The sequence below is a fragment of the Crinia signifera genome, chromosome 5, assembly GCF_055691185.1.
Source record: "Crinia signifera chromosome 5, ASM5569118v1, whole genome shotgun sequence".
Classification (NCBI taxonomy): domain Eukaryota; kingdom Metazoa; phylum Chordata; class Amphibia; order Anura; family Myobatrachidae; genus Crinia; species Crinia signifera.
Window position 1 is genome coordinate 23,147,921 of NC_139221.1, and position 13,081 is coordinate 23,161,001.

Genomic DNA, 13,081 nt, shown 5'->3' on the forward strand with positions numbered 1-13,081 from the left:
TGGCGGCTATTAGATTTTTAAAATCCCTGTCAAATGACCGGCCGTTCTGTGATTGGCTGAGAGCTCTCTCAGCCAATCACAGAACGGCCGGTCATTTGACAGGAATTTTGAAAATCTAATAGCCGCCACTGTGCGTCCCGTCCCGCAGCGGCAGCGCTGCTATTTCTGATCACAGCTGCCCGGCCAGGTCAGCATCACTCGCCGCACACGGCACCCGCCGGGAACACATTTGTTTGCCGCCGTCTGCCCCCACTACTGCCGCCGCCCGCCCCCACTGCTCCTCACCGCCCTGCAGCTCCCCATTTGTTTTACATGTGATAAACCGCAAGCGATTTATCACATGTAAAAACTGGCTAATCAAGTGCCAAATTGTATGTGAGCCTCCCGGGGAGCTGCCGGGCGGCTCACAGGAGAATTGGGTCCGACTTGTCCTAAGGACAAGTCGGCCTAATGTATGGGGGCCTGATGAGTGTCCATTGAATCTGTTGCAATCTACTTAGCTTGTAGAGCTACAGGAGACATGGTAACTCTTATGGTGCCCATACACTAGGGCGATTGGATGCGATGCGACATAGCAATGTGATCGCATCTTACGATGCCCAGAGTGCTTTTTTCCAGTACCCGATGTCGCATGCCATCTGCAATGCCACATCGTGTGCTGGAAGAGGGCTGGCGGCAGGCATCAATGTAGCGCAGTGTGAGAGAGGTGCTGACTAGGCTTGCCAGGGACACCGGGGACAGATGTAGTTCCCGGCAACAGTACGTAACAAATACCCAGTAGTTACTTGTTTAGTTTCACAGCGGCGGCCTATGCTGATAATGTAGCAGCTGCGGGAACACTACGTTACTTCTGACCGACTACGCTGGCCGCGGGAACACTACGCTGTTTTTGACAGGAACGCTACGCTGACGGCGTAAGCTGCCGCCGTGAAACTAAACAAGTACCACAAATAACTTGTCTTACCTGCTCTAGTGTGAAGGGTGATACTGAGATCTTGACTGCAGTAAATAGTACAGGTCTGCTCCCCCCCTTCTCTGCATGTCCCCCACTCTGCCTCATTCAGAGTATTTCCCCCAGCCTGCTCCCTGCATGTACCCCACTCTGCCCTCATTCAGCGTATTTCCCCCAGCCTGCTCCCCCCCTTCTCTGCATGTCCCCCACTCTGCCCCCCATTCAGTGTTTTTCCCCCAGCCTGCTCCCCCCTTCTCTGCATGTCCCCCACTCTGCCCCATTCAGTGTATTTCCCCCAGCCTGTTCCCTGCATGTCCCCCATTCAGTCTATTTCCCCCAGCCTGCTCCCTTCTTATCTGTATGTCCCCCACTCTGCCCCATTCAATCTATTTCCCCCAGCCTGCTCCCCCCTTCTCTACATGTCCCCCACTCTGCCCCCATTCAGTGTATTTCCCCCAGCCTGCTCCCCGCTTCTCTGTATGTCCCCCACTCTGCCCCCATTCAGTGTATTTCCCCCAGCCTGCTCTACCCTTCTCTTCATGTCCCCCAGTCTGCCCCCCATTCAGTGTATTTCCCCCAGCCTGCTCCCCCCTTCTCTGTATGTCCCCCACTCTGCCCCCATTCAGTGTATTTCCCCCAGCCTGCTCCACCCTTCTCTGTATGTCCCCCACTCTGCCCCATTCAGTGTATTTCCCCCAGCCTGCTCCACCCTTCTCTGTATGTCCCCCCACTCTGCCCCCATTCAGTGTATTTCCCCCAGCCTGCTCCTTCACAGTATATTCCCCCTGCCTGCCCCTCCTTCTCTGTATGGCCCCTTCTGTAAGCCACAGGATGGAGAGGCCAAGCAGGCACCACAAGGAGAGGTTTAGACCACGCCCTGCGCAAGGTCCCGACCAGAGGCCACAGAGATGCGGGGAAGTATGATGCCTGTACATTGTAATGAACACCCATGGAATTGCGCTAGATATACTTAATGTATTTTGCTGATCACTCTCTGACATGTTCTTTTCTCTATGTCTCGCAAATTTGTTTATGCTTCAAGAAAAAAAAGTTTTCAAAAACAAATGGAAATTCAAATGCGTTTTCAACAGAACCAGCATATGTCCCTATAATTACTGTAGCATGAAAACTCCATAACCATGACACACACCAGTAAAGGGAAATGGGTCACTTCAGTCAGCCCCACCCACTTTCTGGCTCCACCCCCAGCTCTTACCGGTCCTCTTTTCAACATTTATGGTCCCATTTAATAGCAGTGCTTCTTCCCAGCAGCATACCTTGTTCAGTATTGCAGTGATACTACTGAACATGCCTTTGAAATTTGACATCACTTGCTTCTCTGGCGAGGTGCAGATGCCCCCCATCTCTGCTCTGTTGTTGGCGTCTACCGCTGCCCCACACCGGGTGTGTGACGGCCAGTCTGCGCAATTACCCAGCTGCCTCATTGGGGACTTGTCAATACCTCAACAGTTTTACTGAAGCTTAAGCTCTCCCCTAGGCTTCCTCAAGGAACGAGCATCTTCACTCTGATAAACAGTTGTGCAAATGCTGAATCAATCACCTCCTCTATAGCCATATGTGCAAATAAAACCCCTTTCAGACCGCAAATGTGGGGTTGCACGCGGGATTAGGACACTGTTCCGTCCCAGGAGCAACCCGGCATTTGCAGGGGTGGTGATGTGTCATCGGGGAAGGGGGCTGACAGCACTGCCTCCTCCATAGTGTAAATGAGACCCGGATCTCTTCACCTGGGTTACCTGTTCACACTGCACTGCACTGCACCCCAGGTCACAGCCGTTTCAACCATGGTCATGACCATGGTTGAAATGCCAGGTTGCTCGACCCGGGAATTCTGATAGTGGGTAATGCTAAATAGGAACTCGTAAAACTAAAAATGGCACATTTCCGATGTAATTAAATGCAAAGTTTAATTATCTTTATACAACACGTTAAGAGACTCTGTCTTGGTGTTATAGTGTCACTGCAAGCTGTGGGTTTAATAAAACATAGACAAGGCAAATCTCCTCTCCGACATCTGATACTGTATACAGTTCTTTTTTCTCTTTAATAAAAACTTACAAAGCCAACAATTTAAACCAAAACATTAGCCGCCTATCTCCATATTAGAATGGTTTTAATGACACAGATATTTCTATCCTTGGTCTCAGTAATTATCATCCGTTAATGTTTCATCTTTAAGGAGAAGAGACTTACTGTACAATGAGATTCGGCAACCTCTGGGAAGACATAATGGGTCGTTATTAAATGTGACTCACAATTAAAGAACAGTCATTTTGTAGGAGGAGCTACATTTTCGCTAAAAATGGAGCGGGACTCAGACCAAAACAGTTTATTAGCCATAAGCACCCAAAAGGAATACCATTGCTTCCAACATCCATTAAATAAACAGACTCACGGGTGCCATCACCACACTAATATTAAATAAAAAGCTACATTTAGCCTTTCTACAGCTCCTATTTTTTTTTTCCTGACCGAGGTATCGCTCTTTGCTGTGGTGATTCTAGCACAGGCTGATCTGTATTTTAGCAGAGATACAGAGCAACATGTGCTAGAAGCACCACAGTGGGGAGAGTGATACCTCAGACGGGAAAGAGGAACTACACGGGTTCTCAAAGGATCGAGAATGAATACTACTACACATACGCGCCAGGGAAAGTAGTCCCACCGTCCTGCGTTTCTTCATTTTTTCTTTTCTTTCTCAACATTTTAAAAAGTTTGAGAGAAAAATGTAATATTTTACATCAGAAAACGGTTTTGCTTTTTATTTATATTGTTAAAAGAAAAACAACCAAAAGAGCGTAAATCTGATCGAGTCTCAAGTAAGGCATACAGACACCAAAGTGAGTGCAAGGATATTTCTTAAAACCATGCAAAACGAAACAAGGAGATTGCTAGTTTTATTTGTGGAAGCCATTGATATCTATGAGAAAGGAAGCGTATTATTGTAGCTCAGAAAAGGAGATTGCTTAGAACCCTTAGGGCAAGTTACCCATTCAGGAGCGCAAATTAGAAAAGGAAAAAACCTATCCGCCGCTTTAGTGTTTAGAGTCTGTGTGTGACAGATGACGGACCGCACTCCAGTTTTCAGCAGAGATGACCAAGACCGCTAGATCCGAGGGAGGAGAAGTTCCGGATTATTCCGAAGGGCAAAAATTGAGGACGTTTGGAAAGTTCTGCAGAAGGAAGGAAAGAACGATTCTGCCGCTAAGTCTGACTGCCCGCGGTTAGAGTACATGAGCGTCGGAAGGTCAGATCATGCCGTAGATTTGTTCGTTGGGTACAAGTCCTTGTGTCTCTCTCTGGCGGATGTAAATATAGTGACTGAATATGCAGCTGAGGTATGACTTTACTAGGGTAGAAAATGTCATTTCTTCTTCTTTTCCGTCTTCTCCTCATCGTCCCAGTTGAAAAAGAGAAGGGGGAACATTCCTAAAAGGCAGCCGACGGCAATTCCTATTGCTTTTCCCTAAAGAGGGGGGGAAATAAACAGATTTTATTTAAGCGTGTGCGCTACTTCTAAACAAAACAGATTTTATTTTTAACGTTCAACGTACTACATGGTTCAGAGTTGCACTACAATGCCATTGCCAGACACTGCAGAAATATGCAAATATCTCAGCGATGTGGAAGGGGAAAGAGACACGTGGAAGGGGAAAGAGAGACACGTGGAAGGGGAAAGAGAGACACGTGGAAGGGGAAAGAGAGACACGTGGAAGGGGAAAGAGAGACACGTGGAAGGGGAAAGAGAGACACGTGGAAGGGGAAAGAGAGACACGTGGAAGGGGAAAGAAAGACACGTGGAAGGGGAAAGAGAGACACGTGGAAGGGGAAAGAGACACGTGGAAGGGGAAAGAGAGACACGTGGAAGGGGAAAGAGACACGTGGAAGGGGAAAGACACGTGGAAGGGGAAAGACACGTGGAAGGGGAAAGAGAGAAACAGTGGAAGGGGAAAGACACGTGGAAGGGGAAAGACACGTGGAAGGGGAAAGAGAGAAACAGTGGAAGGGCAAAGAGAGACACGTGGAAGGGGAAAGAGAGACACGTGGAAGGGGAAAGAGAGACACGTGGAAGGGGAAAGAGAGACACGTGGAAGGGGAAAGAGAGACACGTGGAAGGGGAAAGACACGTGGAAGGGGAAAGACACGTGGAAGGGGAAAGACACGTGGAAGGGGAAAGACACGTGGAAGGGGAAAGAGAGAAACAGTGGAAGGGCAAAGAGAGACACGTGGAAGGGGAAAGAGAGACACGTGGAAGGGGAAAGAGAGACACGTGGAAGGGGAAAGAGAGACACGTGGAAGGGGAAAGAGAGACACGTGGAAGGGGAAAGAGAGACACGTGGAAGGGGAAAGAGAGACACGTGGAAGGGGAAAGAGAAACACGTGGAAGGGGAAAGAGACACGTGGAAGGGGAAAGACACGTGGAAGGGGAAAGAGACACGTGGAAGGGGAAAGAGACACGTGGAAGGGGAAAGAGACACGTGGAAGGGGAAAGAGAGAAACAGTGGAAGGGAAAGGAGAGAAACAGTGGAAGGGGAAAGAGACACGTGGAAGGGGAAAGGGAGAGTAACGAGAGACGGGGATAGTGACATGGAGGAAAGACACTGGACAGATGAGGATTTTTTTATTGTACTCTCCCCCTTTCTACATTCCCCTGCAGCTTATTGTATCACTCCCATACAGCATGTGAGCAGGTCAGTAGTTTAGTGACTATATTGCCCATTGTCCTATAATACTGTTGTTTTCTCAGTTGCTTCACCTTCCCGCAATCTGTTACTGTCTAAGGACTTGTTCACTTGAGCGTCACATAATTTGTCTCCGGCCTGTTCTGTTTGACAGGTGAGCAGAGGACAGAAGGAAGACCATAACGGTCATTAGCAGGTGGCCATCAGACCGGAGTGTACTCCTCCCCCTGTCATCCACCCATCATACGTATGCAGCATGTAGACATGGTACACGTAGCTTTCATTTAGCCAAGGTTTACAGCTAGAAATTAAAGTCAGGTCAGCAACACAAAGAATACAGAAGGGAGCAGCAGCAACAACAACTATAATTCCTTATTAATATTCTAATTAGCATTTAACTTCATACAGCAGCGATGACGGATGTCCCAGCACCAGATCTCGGATAATCAGACCATTATTACTGGCAATACCCAGCGGCTTGGGCTTTCTTAGTTGCATATGCCGCCTGTATTTTGCAGTCTAATAAACATGTTACCAGCGCACCACTCTGTCCTCTTATCCCACAGCAGCGTATTACAGAGCTGCCAAACGCAGCTTCCAACCTGAATCCCAGCAATATTAAATATTTATAATCCGGGGAAGAAACAGGACGACAACAAAGAGAGGTTCTTCTTCCCGGTCTGAGAAAAGATGATCAGCTGTCTACATCTGCCCAACTGGAACCAATTACATAAGACATTCTATTGTAATCTATATGGCACCGCTGTGGTGTACTGTATAGATTATAGGACGTCACAAACCACAATATTCCTGTAGGTAATGAATGCCCTGTGTGACAGCTCATCACTATTTGGTAACACAACCCGTACAGTGATGCCCGGAATACGGCGGTCTAATCAGATGACTTGTGCGCAGTATGGTATCAGATGGCAGAGCTTTTATTCCTTAAAGGGGAGCCGCCACCTATACACAGAGAAATTGGACATTCTGCGTACAAAGCTATAGTCAGGATAATGCAGATGATCTCACTACTGACATCACTGAGGTGTACGGTGCGTGTGATGTCACCCATTCTTATTGAATTTCTAGACTAGAAAATGTTGGTATAGGTGATGGGCCTACTCTAAAGGAGATTTGGTACGATATGACCCGGTACCGACAGATTGGGCTGATTAATTGGACCAAATCTCATGCGTTTGACATCCCGTCCGGCACGATGTGCGGTCCCGTGCGCATCAGATCGGAGCCGGGAGGTCAGATAGGGCTCACATAAGATAAATCTTATTGGCTCTGATTGGCAGAGAGCTCTCTCAGCCAATCAGCGGCCGCACAAATAATTTTTTAAGCTCGGCTCCCCTGCCCGGCCTCATAGTACAGAGTTCAATTACTTCTTAGTAATGACTGACATAGGGATGAGAGCCACTTACCATGTGCGCACTAACGCGCGTCTGCCACATATCCGCCTGTTTAGGAGATAAATCCGGTATCGGGAACCCCAAACGTGATGATATTGCTTCCACGTAACCGGCCAGTCTGAGAAATATACAGATAAAAACGTGTACACGATGAGCTATCAGGCCTGCAGCAGCAAAGGGATTATACAAAACAGCTTCACATTATGTGTCGGATTTTCTGGCTTTGCAATAATTAAATTCACTTCCAAGTATAGCGAACTGGAGAGGATTAAACACAGATTTTGTATTAATCGGTGGTATGGGTTTCCTTCCCCACTGCGGCTGCAGCTGATTGCTAGCATAAAATGTCGACAGACAATAATCTGAAGATTGAGAGAGTACGCTTTCTGCCGACATAATGTAAATCAGTGGTTCCCAAACTCGGTCCTCAGGACCCCAGAGAGCAGGTCATGTTTTCCAAGTCAGCTGTGGATTTAAAAAACGTGGCAGTTGGTGATATACAGTGTCCCTCCCCTGTCGTGTGATCTACAGAACCTGACTTGCGTGGGGTCCCGAGGACCGAGTTTAGGAACCACTGATGTCAAAGTGCATTTACCGCAATGGTAATTTATGGCAGTGGTGAATCTATAATGGTTGCAGGGTTTCCCTATACTAGACCCAATTGTGCGCAGAGAAGCCTTTGGCCCTCAAGCTGTTGTTGAACTACACATCCCAGCATGCCCTGCAACAGTTTTAGCATGACCAAATAACAAAACTGTAGCAGGGCATGCTGGGATGTGTTGTTCAACAACAGCCGGGGGGCCAACGGTTCCCACGCCTTCAATTTTTCAACATTAGTGATACCAATAGCGATGAGGCTTATTTTGGCAAGACGGGACGACGCAGAGTGGGAGCGGCACCTAAGTGCGCATTGGGTCGGGAGGCGTGTGTTACTGCATAGATTATACACACAAAAGATGCAAATTAGAAACCTACCCAAGTCCAGCGAGATCCGACACCAGGTTTCCCAGCGCAGCAGCTAAAAGAAAAACGTAACATAAAATGAAATACTAAAATCATTAATAAATCTGCATTTCTGAATGAAGACCATTGCTCTGATATAAAAAATGAACAAATATCAGTTATTATTTGTAAGTTGACAGAATAAAATCTGAAATATTGCAAAATGCATGGTACGCAACTAGAAATGATCATTTAGCTGGATTTGTTATTAAACTAAAATAGTGCCCTTTTGGCTCTCCGTGCTGATACTTCTGGTTCGACAATACCAAAGGGTTCCTAATTTTGCTAGAATATATAATAATGGACTTATCCTGCCCACTGTGTGCAAAACAGAAAGGAGAAAACCTTTTACAGTAACTTATTCGGTTCAAATCAACTGGCCGTGAATCCGTGTAAGTGCTGTTATATGCCGCACTTATAGTACCTGCCGGCTTCCATAGGGTTCTGTACAAAGATCCATTCATTTGGGGCGATATCGGACCACCAACGAACTCAACCTCTTCGCGGCTAATATAAGTGTCCCCCATTTACTCTGCTGAATCTCCTTCCCTTCATTTGCATGAAATACCGGCAGCAGCAGCAGCAACACACTAATAATGTATAAATAGCAGTACAGGGAAGCATCTCTAGAGCAAATTGCCAATAAGATATATACAGATACCCTAAGGAGTGGTTTTATCTGAGGTGACTAGGCAGTACGGACGGTGGAGTGGTGCCCACACATTGGAAGATTTTTAAAACGATATGGCCGTTTCCAACCGCTCGGAACAATCAATCTTTTAAACACTTACCATGTGTGGGCTTGATGACGTCCCGACGCAGTGCCCGTGGGTCATTCATCAAGCCTGCTGATCCCTTCAGCAGGTGGAAAGATGAACGACCCGTCGTGCAGGATCGTGGCCACATCGTCCCGGCACCGAATCACCCCCCTCCCCCACGCAGAGAGAGAGGCCAGCGGCGTAAAGACGTTTTTAAATAAATAGAGCGCTCTCAGCCAATCAGCAGCCGCCCTATTTCTTTGAAATCTCCTGACCGCCGCCGGCCTCGCTCTCTCTCTATCTGCTAGCGGCGGAGGAAGCAGCAGACCCTGAAAACACCCCTGATTGTTTACTCAATCGTTCTATGTGTGGCCATGATCAGGGGTGTTCTAGATTTCAAAGGAAATTGGACAGATATCGGATTGGATCTTATATCCAGTGCTATTTTTCAGCAGGTACTCAATTCCTGAACCTCCAATTAAATATGACAATCAGAAACTGGGGGGGGGGGTAGATTTATTATAGCGGGGCTAAAAGCGCCGCTATAACACTTCCTGCTTTGCCTCAGTATCGCAGCGAAGCAGGAGGGGAGACCGACAAGATCTACTAAGATCTTGCCCGCCGACGCGAGGGAGCGCTAACGCCCCCCTCCTCCAGCTGACAGCGCGTCAGTTAACACTGACGCGCTGTCTCCTCCCCCCCGGCCGGCTGGACTGCGCATGCGCGGGATCTCGCTACTCTCGCGAGATCCCCATTGCAGCTCAGAGCCAGCAGCATGGACAGCGCTGTCCCTGCTGTAGGTATAGGCGGTAGCTGCAGGTGGCGGAACCGTCCATAAATTGGGCAGGAGGCAGGCGCGCAGCACGAAATATCCTGCCCCACACCGCCACACGCTAGACACCCGGGTGTGACAGATCAGGGGAAGCGCTATCCCCTGCCATAAGGCACGGGGATAGCGCATATTCCCCTGATTGTCAGTTAATAAATCTACCCCTGGGTTTCTGAACCTGTTCTGGGCCAAAATGTACTTCCCATAAGATCATTTACATTTTAAAGTCCCCTATGAGTGTGTTCATTTCTAAATACAATATATACATCTATCTATCTATCTATCTATCTATATATATATATATATATATATATATATATATAGTTTTATTTAATCGATTCACCCCCAGACCTGGAGTTCCTGAACCTAGTACTGCTTATATCTATCTGTGTGTGGGCACCTTAATGGTTACCATTCCTGCCTCACAGCACTGAGGTCACGGTTTCAATTCCCATCACCTCCTTATCTGTGTGGAGCTTGTATATTCTCCCATATGGTTCTTCTCTTTCGTCACATTCTAGGTTTCAACTTTAACATTCAAACGGTTGCTCAGAAATCTCCTAGCAGAAAATAACGGTTTGTGTCTCGCTACTAATCACCATGAAATGTGCTTGAGGTCCTGCAGTACACAGCCATTGCCATAGGTCCTTATCGACCCAGAAACCGTAGTGATCTGGCAGCGAGAGACAGGATCAGACAATGATTTATTTATAACCCCCGTTTGGCTTTCTGGTGTGTGGCAGCAGGGAGCCGTGTCTCCTCAGCCTTCCTGAAATAGCTCCGCCGCACTCTACAGTACGTCCCAGCCTGACTATGTACGAGCAGGCGCAACGCTGAAGGTGACAGGGTGACAATAGACAAACACTGACTTCAGACCACCGATCCCACCACGTACAACCGCACTGTTATCTATTTTTTACCGAGCATGACTGAGAACTACATTATTTATGTTACACTATGTAACACACCCTCGACTCCTCTACAGCAGTGTAATGTATCGCCACATGGCAAGAGGCTGCGGCTCTATGGGGGTCCGAAAGTTAGTGATACGCCAGTAAACATGTTCCTTGCCCAAGGTAACTAACCAGGAGAAGAGAACAGGAATTGTATACATAATTCACACATAATTACCTCAGCATAGGTACAAGGAGCGATGCTGCACTGAGGACATGGTGGATCTCATCTACATCATTTCAATTACATTACATACGATTGTTACTTCTACCCCATGTGTTTTTTGGGATATAAGAGTCTTCCACAGTATGTGAGCAGGCCGTTAGCATTGGCTTCACTGCTCAGCTGCCAGATTATATTCTATGGTCTTTCCCAGCCTCAGTCCAGGTAATAGCCATACTGGAGCAGTGGCGACAATCAATACCACAGTTATTTTGATTTAACCATCTGTGCTCAAGCATGGATAAACTTAAAACTTGAACTGTTAAGGTGCGTACACACTGGCCGACATAAACTGAAAAAAACCTGTGTCAACCTTTCCCTGTGTCCACCATTTCCATTTCATCCTTTTTTCTTGTGTCAACCATTAGCTAATGTTGACCTAAATCACTCTGACCTTTTTTCATGTGTTCAACCTATCGAGCGATGAGATTTGTAGGGGGAAGGTAAGAACACTTACCGTATGACTTAAAATCGATATCACCAATGCTTATTTATTTGGGGGGTGGGACGCTATACCACCAACGTTAATATGTTTGGGACAGACACACACACGCAATATCGCCAACGCTTTTTTTTTTTTTGGGGGGGGGGGGGGGGTATATCGCCAATGTTTGTTTGGGGGAGGGACACTATTTACACTGGCTAACCAATGTTTATGATTTATTGTACTATTCACCATCAGCCTGGCACCCACCGCCCAGAAGCACTAGGGACAGCATCGGGATTCAGCCCCAGAGGTAATGCTTTCGCCGTGGGACCTTTTATAATGAGTGTCCCCTGGCTGTGGCATCACCCTGATGGCTGTTTGAGCCCAGTGCTGGTTTCCAAAATATGGGGGACCAGGACCGGTCCTAGAGCACGGTGCTGGTTTCTTGAATATAGGGGGACATTATTTAATTTTTTCCCTGGCACTCGAGAGGGATGCAGTTACAATCCCGGTGTTCAAAATCCCGACGCCGGAATCCCGACACTTTCTCCTTGTATGGGTGTCCACAACACCCATAGAGAGAGAATAAACTAGTGTGCCTGCTGTGTGGTGAGCACAGCGAGCCCGCAAGGGGGGGGCGATCCACGTCCCCCCTTGTCGGGATTTCGCCGGTTGGGATTCCGACGTCGGGATTTTGAACGCTGGGATTTCTTATCAAACCCACTCGAGATACTAGGACTGGGTCAGTGAGCCTGGGGCTAGTCATGCTCACCGGGGGGACCCCACGCCATTTTTTTACATTATTTATTTGGTGTTTTGTGTGTGTGTGTGTGTGTGTGTGTGTGTGTGTGTGTGGGGGGGGGGGGGGGCCTTGAACCTCACTTACTGGTCTTATCACCTAACATCAAAATCACTGTAAGATAATAGTCCCTCCCACTGTAGTATGACATTTGTAAAGTGTATATTGTAAACTATGCTGTCTAGAATAGAATTTGTTAGTTAAAGCATTTAAATCACATGCTGAATTCTCTACAATGTGACACACAGGCTAATATTATTACTACAGAGACAATTTTCATGAAAGCTGCCAAACGCTGCACTGGTAGCGCATAGAAATGACCTGCACTGAGCCATATCAAAAACAACATTAATTGGCATCAGTGTCGTAACTATAGCCCCGCAGGGGGGGCTGCGGGGCTATGGTTACCCGCTGCAGTCTGCCTCCCCAACCCCGTGTGGCCGTCACCTCCTGCTGCTAATAAAAAGTGACAGCCCCCATACAGCAGACCATTTTTAAGGTTGCTAGAGGAGGCCGCCGCCGCCTCCTCTAGCATCCTTAAAAACTGTCTGCATTATGGGGGAAGCCATTTTCTGAATGTCACTTTTTATTAGCAGCAGGGACCCGAAAGTTGCGCCGGCGGCAGGAGGTACCGGCCGCACAGGATTGTAGGGTTTGTTAACTCTACGGGTGGGGGTTATTTTTTAGTATGGGAACAAGGGTTTGCGGAGACCTGCGCTTGTATATGTGCTATTAGATAATATAGTACACCACTACAATGCTGGATAGTGTCTATAAGTCCCTGTATGCAATAACCTGCAGATACAATAACAGTGCTGTAACAATCGGTAAAGTTAAATGCTTTATTTGCTGGATAGCAAGGAAAAGATAATCAAAGGGGCGGTGATGTGGGGCTTGGGCTGAGGACAGGGGTAGATCGTGAGGGCAGGGGGGGTAAAAGTCACTCAGTGGGGTAGACGAATCAACAGTTCCACTGATGCTGGATGAAATTCCACTGCTGAGGTACCGTGGCGCGGGAGG

General features: G+C 47.5%; 1 protein-coding gene across 1 annotated transcript in view; it reads right to left on the reverse strand.

The window, feature by feature from the left end:
* Window positions 1–2,991: 2,991 nt before the first annotated feature.
* The window catches only part of TMEM65 (transmembrane protein 65), an 80,688-nt gene continuing 70,598 nt past the window's right edge, over window positions 2,992–13,081 (reverse strand). Inside the window, exons 5-7 of the mRNA XM_083186777.1 lie at window positions 8,046–8,088; window positions 7,083–7,188; window positions 2,992–4,439 (exon numbers count right to left, since the gene is read on the reverse strand). Coding sequence (XP_083042903.1) covers window positions 4,338–4,439; window positions 7,083–7,188; window positions 8,046–8,088 — 251 coding nt within the window. The 3' untranslated portion in view covers window positions 2,992–4,337. The remainder of the gene's footprint in view (window positions 4,440–7,082; window positions 7,189–8,045; window positions 8,089–13,081) is intronic.